The sequence below is a fragment of the Myotis nattereri genome, assembly GCF_964212035.1.
Source record: "Myotis nattereri genome assembly, chromosome: 11".
In the NCBI taxonomy this organism is placed as follows: Eukaryota; Metazoa; Chordata; class Mammalia; order Chiroptera; family Vespertilionidae; genus Myotis; species Myotis nattereri.
This window is the reverse complement of record NC_138086.1, coordinates 73,461,110-73,480,432: the sequence shown is the minus strand read 5'-3', so window position 1 is coordinate 73,480,432 and position 19,323 is coordinate 73,461,110. Positions and strand designations below refer to the sequence as shown.

Here is a 19,323-nt window from a genome sequence, read left to right as displayed (position 1 = left end):
CTCCTTCGTGGTGCCTCGTCGGGGACCCTGGTGACCAGTCTAGATTACAGCGCGCAGGACAAAAAAAATCACTCTCTTAACAACAATTAAGCAAATGTGCCTCACGTACTTTCAAGTTGAAGACAAACAAATCACATGACAAAAAAGCTCATTACAAAATGTTATCCAAACAGATTTTACAGTCAAACATTTAAATGAAAATCAATTTCCTTTTCTCCATTTGTTTAAGCTTGGTCATTAACTGGTACAAGTAGAGTGCTGAGGTAAAACATTGATGAACAGTTTGTACTTTTTTTTTCTTTTCTTAAAATAGGAACAGTTTAGTATTGCGAGATTGTCAGCAACATTTAGCCATATCTATACAATGTGCATATACCTACAAATATTGAGCTTTGGTCCAGCATAGAGAAGATGAGCAAAGGCATTTCGCAATTTCTTTTTGGTTATAGCTTGAGTTCTTTGATACGCCTCTACTTGTTTGTTTGTTTTTTCCTAGCTCCTTTTGCCTTCTTGTTTTCTCTTTTGGTGTGTGTGTGTTTGTGTGTGCGCGCGCACACACACACTTGAATGTGTATTTATGTGATTACAATCATGAAACCAAAACCTTACAATGCAATTAAAACTCTCAACTGTTCAAAATGTTTTCTGGTTGAAAAAAACTCCCACAAAACAAGTGTAAAATATAACACCAGTTGTTCCTCTTTTTCATCAAACAATAGAGAAAATGAAGATGACAATAATTTAAAAATATGTAAGAAAAATATTGAAGCGTGAAATACAATCACATATGCCCAAAGTGGCTTTTATTTTTTGTTAGTGGCAACCTTTACCTTCAGTTCATGAAAACATATAAAACACTTAAATGCTATTGGCCTATGAAGTTGTTTACAAGTGAAAATAAGAAATGTCTTAATAAAATTAAGCAATAGGTGTGGTTCAGAAGACTTGTATACACAATATAATTGATATTCTTAAGAATCTGTTCAGGCACCTTTTTATGCCTTGTAGCAAAAAATTTATCTGTAAAAAATCAATATAAGAAGCATTACAACACCTTATAAATAATTTATAAAACAATACAAAATTATAAAACTATAAAAAAATGAATGGGTTTACGACTGTGGGATAAATATATTTCTTTTATATTCCATTCTGGAAGACTACTTTTATTTTATATCTTCACTGTCCTCGTTGTACCCTCCCAATTATAGATCTTGAAACTGAGCAGGCCTTATGTCACTGCTGCTAGCACGTGTTTAAACATTGAGCATTCATCATCTGTTATGTTATCTTGTTAAGTTTTCTTCGGGAGCTTTTCTTGGTGGAATTTGGAGCAGGTCTTGGAGAATACATAATCTGTTTAATCTATATACTTTTGGATTTCTGGGTTGTTGGTATTTGTACAGTTTTGGAGGTGGCGAACTGGGTACCATGATGTGGTTACCATTGAAGATCAAGTCAGCTGTGGTCCAATTAGGATCAGACTGGCAAAATGGAAACACCTTGGCAAGTGACCGCTTCCACCTCCAGGCTTTTTCTTTTTAAAGTTTCCTTGCTGGTGATGTCCCGACTGCTGCATGAATCACCCGGGGGAAGGAGGACAATTAAACCATTGCCTTTACCCAACCAGCAAAGGGGCTACCAGAAGAGAGAAAACCCTCATCAGGGAGGGAACATGGCATTTCTCATCAGCTGGGCAACTTGAGGTGGGCTTTCTCTTTTTCCTTTTACAATTTACTTGTAGCGAGTGCATGGGCATGCTTATTAACGAATTATTCAGGAATATTTACATTTTAACAGCAGGCATATTGATGGTTTCCTTTCCCCTGCTCCTTTAACGCAACACCTGTTGCCTATACCTGGAGAGAATACCAACCACAGGTTTCAAGTGCTCCCGTGCACAGCCATCCTCCCATCTTGCTTTTCCCTCTGGCTTGTTAGGTTATTTTGGCCCACAGATCTTTTGAGTAACTTATTTTGAAAAATGAAATAATCCCTAAGTTTTAATAGTGAAGGCTATTCTGATGTGGTCGATAAGCCACTCTGTATTTTTCCTTTGAGAGGAGGCACTTCATTGTTAAAACTTCTTTTCCCCTCAAGAACCCAGAGCCCAATTCCAATGGTTTAAGTTTGTCTGCCAACTTTCTGCTCCATTTATATATTCCAAGAATAATTGACCACTCCCCCCACCCCCCGAAAAAAGTCTGCCATTGCTATTGGAATGAAAGAAGTAGCAGAAAAGGTGGGATTTACAGGATACGTGTTGGCCTTTAAAGATCCAGTCACTCTATCTTTCTTTTTGGCCCGTTTCCTTTGTGTGTGTTCATGTGGGTGTGTGCATGCTACGTGTGTATGTTGACTGAAATCTTGAGACATTTCTTTGGCTATCAGACTTCTGAGAGAAATTGCTTTGCACAGAAGCATAACACAGATGTAAGTATTGAACCAAATGTGCAGCTTATGTTTGTTTATATTACAAAATTAGTTTTGATCAGCTCTCCATGTACGTGGCCGACAGACTGAGAAAAATCCCACGTTCTGGTGTGGACAGTGAGCACAGTGACAGCTTATGCCATTGTTGACAGCTGATCGAGCAAAGCCCTAGTCATTCTGGAGTCTCGCCTGCATGTCACTAGGATCTGAGCGGCCTTCCAAAGCAGACCGGAGGCCGCGTATGAGGGAGATGGGAGATGGAGGGACAAAGAGGAGTGCAAGCTCCATTTTCTTTTCTCAAACCCACAAGTCATAGTGAGAAGAAAGCAACAAATGCTTTGGCACACAATCCAGGATGCCCCCCTCTCCCAACAACAGCAACGAAAAAGAAAGAAAAGAAACGAAAAAAGAACCCTGTCCAGACAAAGTAAAAGCAAATAGTGAGCCTCACAGAACGGCTTCAACAATGGCACCCACTCCCTAGGTGACAACAGACGGGAAAGATGGGAGAAGTCAGCTTCCCAGGTTTCCAGTAAGTACAAACGTAAAACTTCGTAACACAACTTGACACGCAGAGAAGAGCAGACTGAAGATCGCATTGGCAATGACTTTGGTTAATAGATTTCATAGTGAATCAGCACTTAGAACCTGAAAGAACGCAATCCTTCCTCCAGGTGGCAGGCTTGTATTCGCTTTGAACAGATCAAAGTTTTTGTTGTTGGTATTTCTTGTTTGTGTGTGTGTGTGTGTGTTTTTTTCGTTATTTATTTATTTTTTTTGGTTTAGTTTTGTTTTTCTTTTTCCTTAAAATGTGTTCACATTTTCATACTATACAGAAAAAAGTATGTGGTTATTTGGTTCGCTTTTAGTCCGTTAAAAAACTGGCTGTGGGGAGACAGGTGGGGGAGGGAACTAGCCTACCACACACACCTGCAGTGTGATGCATTCCGTGTTTAAAAATTTTCAAAAACAAATTCTTTTCCTTTTTTTTTTTTGAAAACCAATGGACATGTATAAACCACTCCGTCCACTTGGTAGGTTTCTTAGTCTTTTACCGGTAAGGAGGATGACGAGGGCTATTTTAAATTTTTATTTTTAAGTTATTATGCATTTGTTTGTTTGTTTCGTTGTCTATTGGTGGAGTCCCAAGGATGGAGCTTAGTTTCTGCGGAGTTTGCCTCTGATTCTGGTGGGCGTCCCTTTAGGAGTTTTCTTCCAGAGAGTCTGTTAAGGGCTCCAGGGGGACAGCCGTGGCGGGCTCGTGCTGTTTTAAGCGTTTAATTGTGTTCTTCAGGGCTTGCCTCTTATTGCAGAACCAAACTCTAACTACCTCCCGGTCATAGTTCAGCTTCTCGGCAATTTCGGTCATTTCCTGCCCGGAGGGGTGTGTGTTCTTCTCAAAGTGGGCATTGAGGATCTCAAGGGCCTGGGGGGTGAAGGAAGTGCGCCGCTTGCGCTTTTTGGACGGTTCACTCCCGATAAACTCGGTCAGGTTCTGCATACCTGCTCGATGGCGGGCCTCAGCCTCAGCCATCCACCGCTCAAGCACCGGCTTGATCTTCTGGGCACTTTTAGGGGTGATGTCCAGCTTTTCAAACCTGGCAGGATACAAAAGGCCAGGGTTCAGTTTGGCTGTCAGACTGCTAGCTATAGTGTTCTCTTGGGCTTCCTGTGGTAGGAAAAAGTGGCTTCTCAGGATGGTGTGTCTGGGGGGAGAATTGAGAAAGAACAGTCTTAAACTGAGTCCTCTGCCAGGGTGGGCCTCCTGCCTGCCTGCCTGACTGACTGGCAGAGCGAATTCACTCCAGATTCTCAGCCAGCTGCAAGGTAGCTGTGCCCGCTCAAGCCAGCACCCGCCCTCCCGCATGCCTCATGCCAGTGCATGCAGCCCACACGCGCGGACACAGACCAGGGCGGGGGAGGTGGAGACAGCGCGACGCATGAGCCTTCACAATAGAAACGAAACAACTCCTAGAACTTTTTCCGGTAAACTTTCGAGATACAAGCTTTTATTTTTTAATTAAATTAATTAATTAATTAATTTTTAAATATATACTTTATTGATTTTTTACAGAGAGGAAGGGAGAGGGATAGAGAGTTAGAAACACTGATGAGAGAGAAACATCGATCAGCTGCCTCCTGCACACCCCCCACTGGGTATGTGTCCGCAACCAAGGTACATGCCCTTGACCGGAATCGAACCTGGGACCCTTGAGTCCGCAGGCCAACGTTCTGTCCACTGAGCCAAACCGGTTAGGGCACAAGCTTTTATTTTAATCACACCACACCATTCCCCCAACCTTCAGAATTCTAAGGTAGAAATTAACACCAGAAAGTGACATCAAAGACCACAGCTCTCATATTCTTTCATTGAAAAGGACCCTTTTTATGTTTTCCTTAATTCCCCCATTCATTGGTCTATAGAAATATCTCTTATAACAGTTAGTGGTGGCAAATAGGACAAGTTTCTTGTACAACTCTCTTTTCATCTCTGTGTCTCATTGCAATCTTTCTCTCTCCCCTTTCTCTCACTCTGTCTCTGCCTTCCACCCCAACCCTCTGGTAACAAACAACTTTCACCTGATGTATGTCGACAACATGTTCCCTTTTCAGGTCAGACATGTCCTGTTGCTACTTTACTGCTGGACTCAAACGGCTGGACGCACTGTAATTACCATGAACGCCCATCCCCGGATGTGCTCCGGCCACCTTGTGCCTTCCAAACCCTGCCCAGCATCAGTGTACTTTTGCACCAGGGCATCAAGCTGCGTTTAGTGTGTGATATCTGCAACCTGTACTTGAATGATATTATTTTCTGTAAATGAGGCCTTCTGTACATCAATTGCCATCAGCAATTCTTTGCTACGCTGACTAAAAAAAATATGAAGCATCTTGGACAAAATTATGTAGAGTGCTTTAACATCTCAGTATAAAAGTTATACTCATTTTCAATGAAATAGAAAAACATACAGTTCCTCTTGTTTGTTTGTTTATTCTAAATCCAAATTCATGACCTTCTGACCGGACAACTTTGGGCACACAGAATTCTCCTCTCTCTTTTAAAGTTCAGGGCTGTTGGAAAACAGCCGTCTGATGGCGGAGTGCATCTTATTACAATAGTCTGTTTTCATAGAGCCAAAATGAACCTGCTTTCGTCAGTCAGAGAATGTTTTGTAAGGAATCTCGCAAAAGGACACAACAGGATAAGCTTCCTTTATGTGCCATGATCGTATTTTTGGAGCTGCATTTTAGATATCTTATGTTGTGATAAATAGAGCAAGTAGTATGAAATTTTAATGCAATTCTTATAGCATTCACTTCCAAGCATAGTTCAAGGAGTTATTTGTTTATTTTATAAAAACATAATACAACTTCAAGTCCTGGTCAGAGAGGGAGGAAGTACATTTTGCTTTCAATAAAAATGAATTTCATGTCATTTAGTGAGCTCATCCCTTGTGGCAAGCTTCCCCAGCACTCTCATTGTCCTGTTAATTGCCACATCACTCATTTTCCCGTCATTCCCTAGAAAAGTCCTAAAGCTCAAACTCTTTACAGCACCATGGCACGGGGAGAAAGCCTATCATAGGGGTGTCCTGTCATATTGGTGGTGTTTTTTCCTCTGTGTCTCTAATTAGGAGGAACTTATCAAAACAGCACCTGGGAGTCCCTGCAGCAAAGAAGGGAGAAGTGACACCTGGGCGTGCAGATTCCTTTCACCTTTAAATGAACTCGAATTGTTTCTATGCCAGATTTTGGTTTCTTTTAAGACTTTTTCTTTCCTTTTCTTTTCTTTTCTTTTCTTTTCTTTTCTTTTCTTTTCTCTTCTTTTCATGGTAGTGAGCTCATAAAATCATCTCACTGAAATACCAGAAGCTACAGAAAGGCCAAAAAGTCAAGGCATCGACATATTCTTTTATACAATGAATTCCCAGGTCTCTGATCATTTCAGCCATAGCTTTTTGGCCTCCCCCGGGGAAGACTTTAGACATCAACATATTTGATTGGGAATGCCCAAGAAACACTCCCTATGGCAGTGAAAACATTAGATAGCACTTAAACCTATAAAAGGAAATCAGATTTTAGGGCTAAAAATAAGCCAAAGAGGACCTTAGTAACAATAGCAAATTGGCAACAACTTAAAAACCTGTGGCTGCCTTTATCGCAAGGCTGTCAAGATGAACCAAAATGAATGTTTCCCAACAGGGAGCAGCAGTATTCGTATCACTGCTGCTGCTTGTTAGTGTTGATGCTCCTGTACATATTGTTTGGAATAACATATACAAGCCTTGAAACAAATTTCCCAGCAGCAGTCTCCTTGTGTAGACTGAATAAAGGTTATTTTCTACAGGGAGGTATCTTATAAGAAAAAACAGTAGGGGAGGCCATAGAAGTGAGAGGATCCTATGGAGCTTTTTGTATTTAACAACAATCAATGGGTTTTATGGAAAATCATTGAGCAAAATGTAAGCTGCAAGCTACTACCCCATACTGATGTTATTTATAACCTTAGTCTCAAACTGCAGGAAAAGTACACTTCCGTCCTTTGGGGAATACATTAAAAGTATAAAGAGCAGATAAAAAGGCAGCATTTCATGGATCACCAAGAACAAAATCCACTTAAATGAGTTTAGAGTTGGTTTCTTGGCTGTTCCTGATGGAGGAGGACTCATAAGGCATTGCCCAAGAGGAAAAAGCTCTTCCCGAAGTGCCTTTGTTGCCTCATGCATAAACAGCGGATTAGTGCAACACACACATGCATGCGCGCGGCTGCTTCTGGCGGCTTGACCCAGATCAACTTGAACACAACCAAGGCTGGATTCTGTTCTTTATTTATTTTAAATTTTTTTTTTGGGGGGGGGGGTGGAGGGCGGACCAGATGAGGCCAGATTCTCAATACCCCTTTTTGGAGCCACGTAAAGCAGGTGCTTCTTTTTAAAAATGTGCTTTTAAACTGGTATCTGGGAAGGAGAGGTAAAAGCTCCTTCGAGGTCTCAAGGTGGTTCATTTGCTTTACGGTGAGTTTTCTTGGGAAATCCTGGCAGCCATCCCTTCACAGAAATGGTGGGGACTGGCAGCTTTCCATTTGCACCGACACCCACCTGCAGCCTGGAGGAGGCTGGGGTAGGGTATTTCCCAGGAGGCCGCCTTGGAGGTTCTCTGAGTTGACAGGAGTTACCATGCCAGGGCCCGCAAGTCTGCGTCAGCACCTTCATTCCCATCGCTACCACCCATTTCATCACGGAGCCGCCCCACACTTTGTTCCCACCCTGGTCCCCTCCGGCTTTGCCCACCCGAAGAAGAAAAGCCGAGCTGCAAGGGCAGAGGAGGCCCAGGCCGGCCGGGAGAGGCGGAGCATGCAGGCGCGGGTTACCTGCAGATGGCTGACTGGCTGTACGCGGGGCCCTCTGTGGCACTGAGGGCCTGTCCCACCTGAGTCTGCGTCAGGCCCAGGGACAGGCGCCGGATTTTAAAAGCTTTGGCAAATTCTCGGATCTCCTCCAGATTAACCCCATCCACCTCACCCGCTGCCGTTTGGGGATCTGTAGAGATGTTTTTAAAAACAGGATCAATATGTCAGCATACATCCGGGTCACATCTGTTTCTTATGGTTTATGGGAAAATGGTCCTCTTTCAAGCAGAGCAGTGGGGAAACCAACATGGCATGATGTTTCCTTTGGTCTCCCAGGTGAGGCACCCAAGCCCCCATCCTCAGCACCTCCTCAAGTTATCCTTCAAGATATTCCTATCCCAGATAAAACCAAAGGCTGCTCACACCGCCACTTCCGCAGTACAAAAGCGTCTTCCTTAGGGCTTAACAAAGAGCCAGGGCAGGAAGGCACCTGCTATGGGGGAGGCAACACAACTATGTCCAAATATTGTGCAAAAATATAAGATGGGCAAGGTTTCAATTTGAACTGCCTTGATTGGAATCTTGAGTGCTAAAAAGTGCCCTTGGAAGAAAATAGTATTTTGTATTTTTCCTTCACTCGGTCACCAATGTAGCCAGGCTAATAGATGGCAAAATTGCCTAATTTCTCATGTTCACATTAACCCTTCGAAAGAGCATGCTTATGATGAAGCTGTGAGGATAATATATCCTCCCGCCACCAAGCCGTTTACGGGCCCTGCTGCCTTTGTCCCTGGAAAGGGCACATAATAAAAATACCTACGGCGGGCAGTCTCCTTCGGTGCCAGATAACTCGGTCAATTAAGGACTTACCAAGGGAAATGACACAACAGCTGGAGAATGAAACTCCCCTCCCCTGGCGACTGATCCCTGGATAAATGAAAGCACACACCAAGCAGGAGACAGCATGGGCTGGGGATGGTGGAAGATTTCAAAGTGGGGCTGGACCCCGCCTGGAGCGAAGCCATTCTCCCTGCCTGCCAATTCTATTGTTCTCCACCTCACTCCTAGGGCGCAGGTGAAAAGTTTTTCTCGTCCTCTCTCTCTGCACAATAAGCCATCCATTTCAATAACTTTGAGTACTTGTCTAAGGATTGTGGTGGACTATAGTATCCTTCTGGGCTCAGGGCTCTAAACACTCTTATCATGAAAAGAAAGAAATATTTGCATCCCCAAGAGCCAATTTTTCTAGGACTGGATTAAATCCCACCAGCACAGCGGCCTGGCGCAGCTTGAAGGGTTTGCTAGGGATTCTGGGAGGTCTCATCCACACACAACAGCCTTGAATCCCTCCTCTAATTTCTTCCTTTAAAAAATCCCTAGAGCAGAAGTTAACAACGAGCAACCTTTCAGCAAATAAAACTCAGCTTTTCTGGTACTTACACATTTGTTTAATTACTTGCCAACATTTAAACATTGGGAAGTTTCTAAAAAAAAAAATAATCTAGATTTTTCATGTTCTTTTGAAACATGAAAAAGAACATGAAGATTTGGCTGCACCAGGGCTACATTTGAACTTGGGAACAAGCAGCTAGCTGGAACAGACTCTGGCTGTCCCCCCCCCCCCCGCCCTTCCTCCTTCTCCTCCTCCTCCTCCTCCTCCTCCTCCTCCTCCTCCTCCTCCTCCTCCTCCTCTCCAAGCCCTTCTCAGACCTGCTGCCTTGCTGAGCCCATTTCGCATTGCCAAGGCGAGATTGGTGCTGGGCGGTGGTGGGGAAGGTGGAAAAGTCTTAGCACAATGGTTCTGGCCCCCAAAAGGCCACAGTATATACACAGAACAGGGGTGCAGTATATCTGTGGTATTAACATTTCATGGGGGAAGGAGGGCAATTAGGATAAAAAAAGTGTAAAAGGTTCCTTATGGGGTTGGGTGTGGGATGGGAGGATTATAGCAGAACAATCGTGGAAGCACTCTGGCTAGAACAGAGAGGGACACTTGTAAGAAATGGCCCAGTGAAGGAGGGGCCGGCCTCTCTCCAGGGGAGCAGGCAGAGGGGCTTGGCAGACCTGCAAGCGTGGGCAGTGGAGCTTCAAAACCGAGGGGGAGAGAATGGAAGCCAGAGACTTCCCTTGTGACAGCGTGGCTTGTAGGAAGGTGGTGGACTTGATTTGGCAGGTGTGAGAGTCACCTGGGGTCCAGGGATGTGCATTTTAACACATACCACAGGGAGTTCTGATGCAGCAGATCCCTGGACCGCACAGACAGAGGCCTTCTCTGTGGCTCTGGCATGACCAAGTCTGGGCATGGCATCTTCCGCATGTCACTGTCTTTTTTGAATCCTTTTGCCACTTTTATTCACCAGGTTCCACTCCACAGAGAATTTGCTCTACCACTTGTGTAAGACTGGTGGGGCCAGAAGGGAAGGGCTCCTGGTCAGGCACCCAGTTCTTGCTCTTCCTCACCCCAACCCCCACTGTATACAGCAAGTGGCAAACATCTGTGTGCCAGTGGGCTGGGGTGAGCAGTGCAGTCTGGAGTTGGGGAGAGAGTTTGTTTCTGAGCAAAGCTAAGTAGCCTGTGTGGGAAGTAAAGTTGTGCTTCCTATTAGGCCCATCTTTAGATCAATGGGAATCAGTTGAGTTCACCAACAGGTGAAAGGTGGGTCTTGAATCTGGAAGGTTGTCCCTCATCTACTCCAGACGCAGGGCCTGCACAGCCACCAGATTAGGCCATGCAGTACCAGGCTGGTTTTTGACTTGGGCTGAATTTTATGTAAATCTATTCAACCTTATTTCTCTCTCTTCCCCTGCTGCTTTTATCATTTGTCTCCTTACTAGTTCCTTGAGACCAGGAATTAAATCTGTGTGTGTGTGTGTGTGTGTGTGTGATTGTGCAGGTTGCTTTTTGCCAGATCACTGACAATAATCAGAGTTGGAAAGAAAGCTATGGACTCTCACCCCCGGTGCATTGAGCAGTGTTGCTATCGAACTTGACTCTAAGGCTCACAGAGGTGGGCACCTGTCTCACTGAGCCCAGTGGCTTCTGTGAGGCCCCACACAGGCATTTATGACACCAGAGACAGAATTCCTTCTTCCTCCTCTCACACGTTTTCCACTCCTGTCTTTTTCCTGGTTCTACTTAGTATGTAACTGATAAGATAGATTTCCTTGTGAAATTGAAACAGGGTGATGATCTATCGGACAAAGGCCCAGGGAGGAGAAATCAGTCTCACATTGTAAAATTCGTTGATTGCTGTAGATGAGCTGCCTGGCTTTCTTTATATTAGTGCTCTTATCCATTAAGTCAGATGGCAAAATGTCTTATTATAGTTTTGAGCCATAGGTCTCAAGACCACAAAAGTCTCACCATGCAAAGAAGGGGCCCGCCCTGGAAAGAAGGGGCCCAACCACGGAAAGAAGGGGCCCACCCATGGACAATATTAGTTTTACCCTGATTGTCACATGTGTAACTTGTCTTCATACACTGTGAGAGTTCATTAGATGGTGTCTATAAGATGTTTTGAATTAATTAAAAGAGCTGATGCTATCTTTTCTGATTCTAAAGTTTCTGTCTTAAACTCTTGAGGGTTTTTTTCCTGCTGCTTGAATAGTTCCTCTTCCTTAAGGAATAAGGGGGTGGGCAAAAGGCAGTTTAGGATTACAAAAATCCAAGAATAAACTCTTGTGTTTTGCATACGCACAACTGTAGATCTACATTTGCCCACCCCTGTATGCTATTCTGATTGAGCAGGGAAATGAAAATAAAAAAAAAAATGAGGCCTTGTAAGTGGAAGCCCTCCCAGAATGTCACCTCAGCTCTCAAATTAGCTCAGAGGTTGACATTCCACCCTGGGATGTGTCAATCTGGCTTTCTGTCATTCATTCTCCTGGCTCTGGGAGGCTGTATCAGTTTTAAGGATGAATCTGAGGCCGTATTGATGGGACTTCAGAGGGAGCCCTCAGATCGTGCACAGGGTGGATTCAGCACCTCCATCAGCTCTAGGACAACCTGGTCTGGGTTTCTCTGCACCTTTTATAGGAAGTGGCACCTTTTATAGAAGTTTGCTCCAGATTAAGTTAGCCCAATATATTAATTACAGGGCCAGAAAGAATAGCAATGACTGCCAGGGTCCACCCTGAATCTTTCCCTTGTTAGAGGAGCCAGAAGATCGACCTATATGGGGTCTAACTGACTTGGAGATTTAGAATAAACTGGCATTGAAAATTGGCAGTGACTTGTAATATACTGATGATGTTTCTCAAACTAATCTGGAATGCACGGGCTGAAAAGTAAAAAGATTTCTATGGGCGCTAAATGCAAATGGTGTGAAAACAAACCCGCTCTGTAGAATCAGGGTGTATGGTCACTGGGCCAATACTGAACTGAGTGCTCAGGACAGATGTTTTGTTTAGTTTTTAAAATCTAACTCCTTCCAACTGTTAGCCTGGGCATCCGTGTAAGGGGTTGTCAAGTGGGCTGTTGAATAATCACCACCTCTCAATATCACCCTTCTATAACCTCTGCTTGTGGGATTCTTATAGAAGAAATATGCATCTTTAAAAAAGCTGCCAAGCATGAATTAACTGCCTTATGTAAACATCCATCTGCTTTTCAGTGCTATTCTCATAGCAAATAATGGACATATTTACCAAATATTTCTGAGAAATAAAAAACCATTTGGGAACATACAACGCAATTTGAGAGAACAGCTTACTTGCAATATGGTGACTTCACTGGTTTGTGGAAAATGATGTGAATTGTGATTATGTGAACCAGGGGTTCCTCTGTGCCACAAGCTGTCGCCATGCATCTTTACATTCACTTTATAGCTTTGGTTTTTCTGGTATTGACTATCAGCCCTTTGTTGTCTATGAATCAAATTTACAGATCAGGGGTTCAAGACAAGTGTACTGAAAAACCAAACCCAGCAAAGAAGAAAAAATCCCAAATCCACCTATATTTAAGCAGTACTGTGTAAATCAACCCAACTTGGGACATTTTCCAAGTCAATTGTTTGGCTCTTCTAGACTTTCCAAAAGCCCTGCTTATAGAAAGTATATTCACCTCTGACGACTGTAGAGACTGATCAAGGTCTAACATAGGGCAAGCTGTGTAGCTGCTGTGAACACGTATTGTGCAGATGTCCTAATGAATGTGCATATCTGGTAATCCTGAGCCCAGATGTGGTGTTCTTTGCACATGAAGATCCCGTTATCATTGCTAACACATTAATTCTGCATTCTTTTGCCTGGAATGGGGAAGATTTTTGTATGACTTGCCCACTTCAGTTCATCTGGAACAATGACAGGTTGTTGAACCCTTTGAGTATGATATGGGGCAGTCATTAACCAAGGTTTTGACCACAGGTTCAACTATGACCTTGCTTTTTGGAGGAATTTGTTGCTCCATTTACCATCTGAACTCAATTTAAGGATTAATTACTACAGCAAGTCCTTCCATTCTATCTCAGCTTCTAAAACTGAGATAACCATGTACTATATATATCTTCAGTGTCCCTATACATGTGTTGATCATAGCATTCATTTTGCTTTGTTCTCTGTATTTTTTGGTAATCAGTTCCCTGGTGTATACATAGTGCTCAATAAATGTGTTTATTTTTCTGTTTAGGTTGACTGACCTTTTGTTTTCCCTGTAATTTAACCTACATAACAACTACATCTGAAGTATGAGGTTAGGGCTCCCCACATTAGCCTATGTGCAGATTAGGTGAATTTAATCTTGGACAAAAAGAATTTTAATTGCATATTTCATGCTTGATTATATATTTCATAATATGCAAGATGTCTAGTTTTTCTCTTCAAATTGGCTCAGAGAAAAGCTCTTATGTTTTACTTATAAGGCATGGGCCCAGGCTTTTAAAAAATATTCAAAGATATTCAGGTGATTTGCTATATTTTGTCATTTAAATTTCACTGGATAAGACTCATGTGTAAGCATTCTATCTTTTATAGTAGCTCTGGTGTATAGAATATATACAATCCATTGACTTAGACGTCTTGGGTTATCATCCTGGCTTTGTCACCCATTATATTGGTCATACAGGGTGCCAGGGTCTCTCAACTAAGACTGAATCTGGTTCCTCTGACATAAGATGGTCAAAATAGGTTGCACTTTTCAGGTTCTACTTGATGTGAGGTTCAGTATCTAAAAAGGAGGACTTACAATACCTTGTGAGTATTAAAATGAGTAAAATATTTAAAGGTCCTTGAAAATCCTACAAATGAAAGCTCAAACAGTAGTTTGAGAAATCACTCCATGTACTATTACTCATCAGAATATGCTGCATGTGCTATTCATTCTGTAGTCGGGTTTTGAGACATAAGGGAATTAACTAAGTAACATGCTCAAAATATGTAGCAACTGTAAGTCCAGTGATGGCTCTAGCCCATCAGCTTCCCCGACATGCCACTGGAGGCAGCTCATTGTGCACACACAGCTACCCACCCTCAGGCACGCTCTCTTTTATTTCCTCTGCCACCTACAAATAGAATGGCAGGAGGCTTCACACACACAGAAAAGCATTTTGACCTGTGGGCTCAGTGCCTGCTGTTGGTTATTTCAGTTCTGAGCTATATGGCTCATGCCCTGCAAGCTGATCAGTTCCTCCCTTCTGAAGTGGCAGGACTGACTCAGCACATCAGAAAGCACTTGAAATGGAAACCAGTCCCTACAGGTACTTATGGAGGGGGTGTGCTTTGCAGGCCTGCATCCCAAAGGAACCATCTGGCCCACAGCATGGACTCCATACAAATATTGGCTTAGCAGGGCCAGAAATTCCTCTTCGAGGTTGAGCTAATAAAAAAGAGAGAGGAAGGTAGAGTACGAGAAAGAGATAGAGATAGAGATAGAGATAGGGAGAGAGAGAGAGAGAGAGAGAGAGAGAGAGAGAGAGAGAGAGAGAAGAGAGCATTGCAAACAGGCAACAAGGAGGCCATTATGACTTAACTGAGCCAGAAAGGATACTTACTGCTGACTAACTGGCCCACGCTCAAAGCTGAAGAAGAGGAGGACGAGGAGGAGGAGGAAGAAGCCTGCCGGACAGGGCTTTGAGACATGGATGCTTGGCTGTGAGCCAGGTGCAGAAGATTGCCTTGGGAGGCTGCTTGACCCACTGACGTCTGGGAGGGTTGGTGGAGCTACACGGGAAGATGTAAGAAACACACAAATGAATGAAAAATTAGGAGGAAAATGCTAGGGACCAGAAGCTTCATCTGTGGTTGAATCATTTTATTTCCAAGAATATGTACTTCTTAGGAAGAGCGAACATCCTCCTAGACAGCAGGCAGGATTTTTTGGGGTATGTAATATGTTGCTGCTTGCTTGACAGGCATTTTATTAGTAATTCTAAATATATTATTAATTCCCTACTTGGCTCACTGGAGCACCCAATTTTCTACATTTCTTGAACACCGTGTATAGCTTTCTGCCTGTTCAAACAATTACAGCACATTTGACCGGCTTTGTAAGTACATGTAGATGAACTATAATGCTTACAATCAACTTGGAATGCAAAACTCAGTTATAAAGGTCCGGCTGTGTCCAGCCAGTTGTCTTAGGTAACTGGTGTTTTTAGGCAATTCCCAATTTAATAAGGCTGACGGAATATGAGATCTTTCTGCTCTCCCAGACCAAGGAGTCTGGGTGTATTACTGTGGAGCCAGGAAAAAGGCTCTCTAATATCTGATAGAAAATTAAGAGAGAAATGGGGGCAGTCAGGACAAAAATATCTATAAACATTTGTAGATCTCACTGGTCACTTTCCTATTCTCCGCCAGCACTCCATTTAGGACTCTCTCATTTAATTCTCATGTCAGCCTAAAATTTTTTTGTTAATCCTCACCTGAGGATATTTTTTTCCATTGACTTTTAAGAGAGAGTGGAAGGGAGGGAGGGAGGGGAGAGGGAGGGAGGGAGGGAGGGAGGGAGGGAGGGAGAGAGAGAGAGAGAGAGAGAGAGAGAGAGAGAGAGAGAGAAACATCAGTGTGAGAGAGACATATGGGTCAGTTGCCTCTCACACTCATCCTGACCAGGACCAGAGATTGAACCTGCTGCCCTTCAGTGTGCAGGCCGACACTCTAGCCACTGAGAAACACCGGCCAGGGTGTGGGTTATTGTTTTGACTGCTTTTTTTTTTTTATAAACAAGAAGCTGAGGCACTGAGATGAGAGGTTAGAGGTGTTGTAGGTACATCCGGTAGGTGTGGAGGAGCTGGTCCCTGGATGACCTCTGACCCTGGGCTCAAGCTCTTAGTCACAAGTAAGAATTTACTTCATTTTAAAAATTCTGTGTGACTTAAGGAACTCTATTTTTATGTCCATTTATTCATGACTCCTTCACAGGTTATCAAAGGACTGTTGTTCTGAGAGGTGAGAAGAGCTCCGCTGAGGAGAGGAAGGAGAGAGGAAGGGGAAGTGAGTGCGGGTGCCAGGAACACTTAAGGCGGGGAAGCATCTCTTTTGATCCGTGTCTTGCCCTCCTAGAAAGCTGGCACAGAGGGCAGCCCAGGACCCTGAGCAGGTGCAGGAGAGGCCTCAGCAGGGGCCATCTGCCACCTTTGTTAACTGGACACAGTGCTTCTTGGCTTACAAAGTGCTTTCATAGCCATCATCACACTCACAGGGGGGTAGGAAGGGTTTTAGGACAGGAAGTCAGCCTGGGAGTAGAATCAGATGAGGCCCTGAACTATGATGTGTGAGCCACCTTCTCAGGATGTGAGAGCCTGAAATGTTACAATGCCACATTTGCCATTGCTTTTCCAATGTGTGTGTGTGTGTGTGTGTGTGTGTGTGTGTGTGTGTGTCTGTGTCTGTGTTCATTTCTTTCACTGAACTTTATTGAGATATAATTTACACATAATAAAATACAATCCGTTTCAAGCATACAGTTTGATGAATTTGTCAAAAATATACACCTGTGGAACCACCATCATAAGCAAGATATAGAACCTCCCCATTATTCCACAAAATTCCCTAATTCCCTTTGCAATCAGTTTTCCCTGAACTCCCAGCCCCAGACAACCACGGCTCTGCTTTCTGCCTATGGACTTGTTTGACATGAATCTGGAAGTGGAATAATTCAGGATGTACTTTTCTTTGTACCTGGCTTCTTTTGCTCGGATACTATTTTTGAGAGCCATCCATTTTGTTGCGTATATCAGTAGCTCATTCCTTTTTTATTGCTGAATGGTATATACAGTATATATCTATGTCTAAATCTATGATATAAATTGTTTACCCCACTCATCAGCCGAGGCACATTTGGGTTATTTCTAGTTTGGAGCTTTGATGAATGAAGCTGTTATGAACAAGCCTTTGTGTGTCCTGTGTTTTCACTTCTCTTATGTAAACACCTAGGAGTGGAATTGTGGTGATCACTGGATCATACTGTAAATGCATATTTAACTTTTAAAAAACTACCAAGCCAATGTCCAAAGTGATTGAAGCATTTTATATTCTCACCAGCAATATATGAAAATTCTAGTTGCTTCACATCATTGCCAACACTTGGAAATATCTGTTTTTTAATTCCCTAAAGTGTTTTGAACCACCAATTAACATTTTGCCTTTAGACAATTGTTAGTAAGGTGCTACTTTGGGAATGTGTTTAAGAAGCTATTACTTTTGTGGTTCCCCATGATAATGCTTTTGCTCCCTGGAATCACACCATATTCCTGTGCGCAGATGTGCCTGGCATGATTACGAGACTTAACCGACTGCTCTAAGACCACGTGGTCTGCTGAATGTTAGAATCTAGGTTCCTACTGTAGTTCAGGGCTCCATGATGCCATCCTGTCCCCTACAGAATTGCCAGCAGTTACATTTCAAGTGAACATCCTTATCGTTACAAGACTGTGCTAAGTGGAGGCTACATTGTAAACTAAAGGTAGTTATAATCATCATGGAATCCAAATTAATATGCATCAAGCATCTGCCTAAAGTAATTAGCCAATCTGCTGAGCATATAATCAACAATTATATCCAGCAAATTTTGTTCTAGGGACACACATTAAAGATTAAATCTATTTTAATTTGTTCAATAAAATGTGATGGATGTTTGCATGTCAGTCTTGCCCCTCTAACCTATTGAGTTGTCCTTCTAAATATTGTTATGAGACAAAAGCTTTTTACAGTTTTGAGTTTCTGAATCATGAGATAGTCTTCAGTGTTACCGCTTCATCAATATTTTATTGGACTTGGGTGTGGTAAAGTACCATCAAGGAACTAGATGAGACAATAATCAATTTAAATTTTCTTCCTCAGAACAACTCAGTAAAGAAAAAATGACAAGGCTGCAGTCTCACTTAGAAGTCACTAAAGCAAGCGAGGGTTTATGCATTTAGCTATGCAGGAGGAGGAATTTGAAAGGAAAATAAAATAGTTCTTTTAAGAGCTTGTTCTATGTCTACATAGTCAAAGAGAAAGATGAATCTAAGATATCCAAAAATATAAGGAAGATATATTTCTTCCAAAGGAAGTAAATCTATTTGTAAGGACTCTGGGGGTCCTGCTTACCTTCTAGAGTTCAACCAGGCAGTTCAGAAAAACCAATAAAAATTAGAAAAGTTTCTTACTTGTCAAGAATCAAGATTATATAAACAGTATCATCCTAATGGAGCCCATCTATCTTCTTCCAGTTGCCAGGATAGACATGTATTTGTTAATTCCAAAATCACTTGTGAGCCCAGATAGACTAGCTTATTGTGCATATCAAAACCATCTCAGAGATTGACTTCTCTTTCATAACTTCTCCCCTCAAAAAAAGAGGATATTAGAGGTAATATTTCTGTTACCTCCCATGCCTGAAGCTGCAATTCTTTCAGGTAAACTCTATAAATAGTCCCATCTTTGATATGCTTGGTGTAAATATTTTAGTGCATTAATCTTTAGAAAAATATTTCTGAAGATTAATGCACGAAAATACTTATATTGAATCACAGAGGTTTTTTTCCCCATCAAGTAGCTTAAAACTGAGATTGAAGCTACTTCATGAAATATCAACGCTGGGATTCAATATAAGTATTTAATATAATTTAAATAAGCAGCATTAGAAAAATGTTATTTTATTAGATTTAATTATGTTGGGTTTTCAGACACTGACACTGTGAAAATCATATGTACTTGTATGGATGATTATTGGCAAAAGAAATAGGTGTATAAATACCTAAAACATAACTGGCCACAAAAATTGAAATAGATTACCAAAAGAAAATGCAGGAGTGAGGGAATTACTAGAAGCACAAAGGCTCCTTCTCTTTCTTGGAGGGAAAAGGGAAACTTAGCTTCTATAAAGGTAGATGTTTCATTCTAATGCCTTCATCTTGAGAGGCCACCTCTAAGGACACCATTTATTAGATGCTTCCCACATGCTTTTATATACATTATTTTTAAATCTGGGACCAGCTCTCTTTTATAGGCACTGATAACACCACAGAAGAGGAAACTGACTTTAAAAGACTACATGGCTTACCTGGTATAAGTACTACACAGCTGGAATAAGTGAGCTTTGAATGTAGGTAAGTCTG

General features: G+C 42.4%; 1 protein-coding gene across 1 annotated transcript in view; it reads right to left on the bottom strand.

Annotated features, from left to right (window-relative positions):
* Positions 1-3,241: 3,241 nt before the first annotated feature.
* POU6F2 (POU class 6 homeobox 2) overlaps positions 3,242-19,323 on the bottom strand; it is a gene marked incomplete at its 5' end in the record, with an annotated part of 228,596 nt that continues 212,514 nt past the window's right edge. The window contains 3 exons of the mRNA XM_081102004.1: positions 3,242-4,139; positions 7,805-7,973; positions 14,770-14,938. Of these exons, the coding sequence (XP_080958130.1) occupies positions 3,635-4,139; positions 7,805-7,973; positions 14,770-14,938 (843 nt within the window). The 3' untranslated portion in view covers positions 3,242-3,634. The remainder of the gene's footprint in view (positions 4,140-7,804; positions 7,974-14,769; positions 14,939-19,323) is intronic.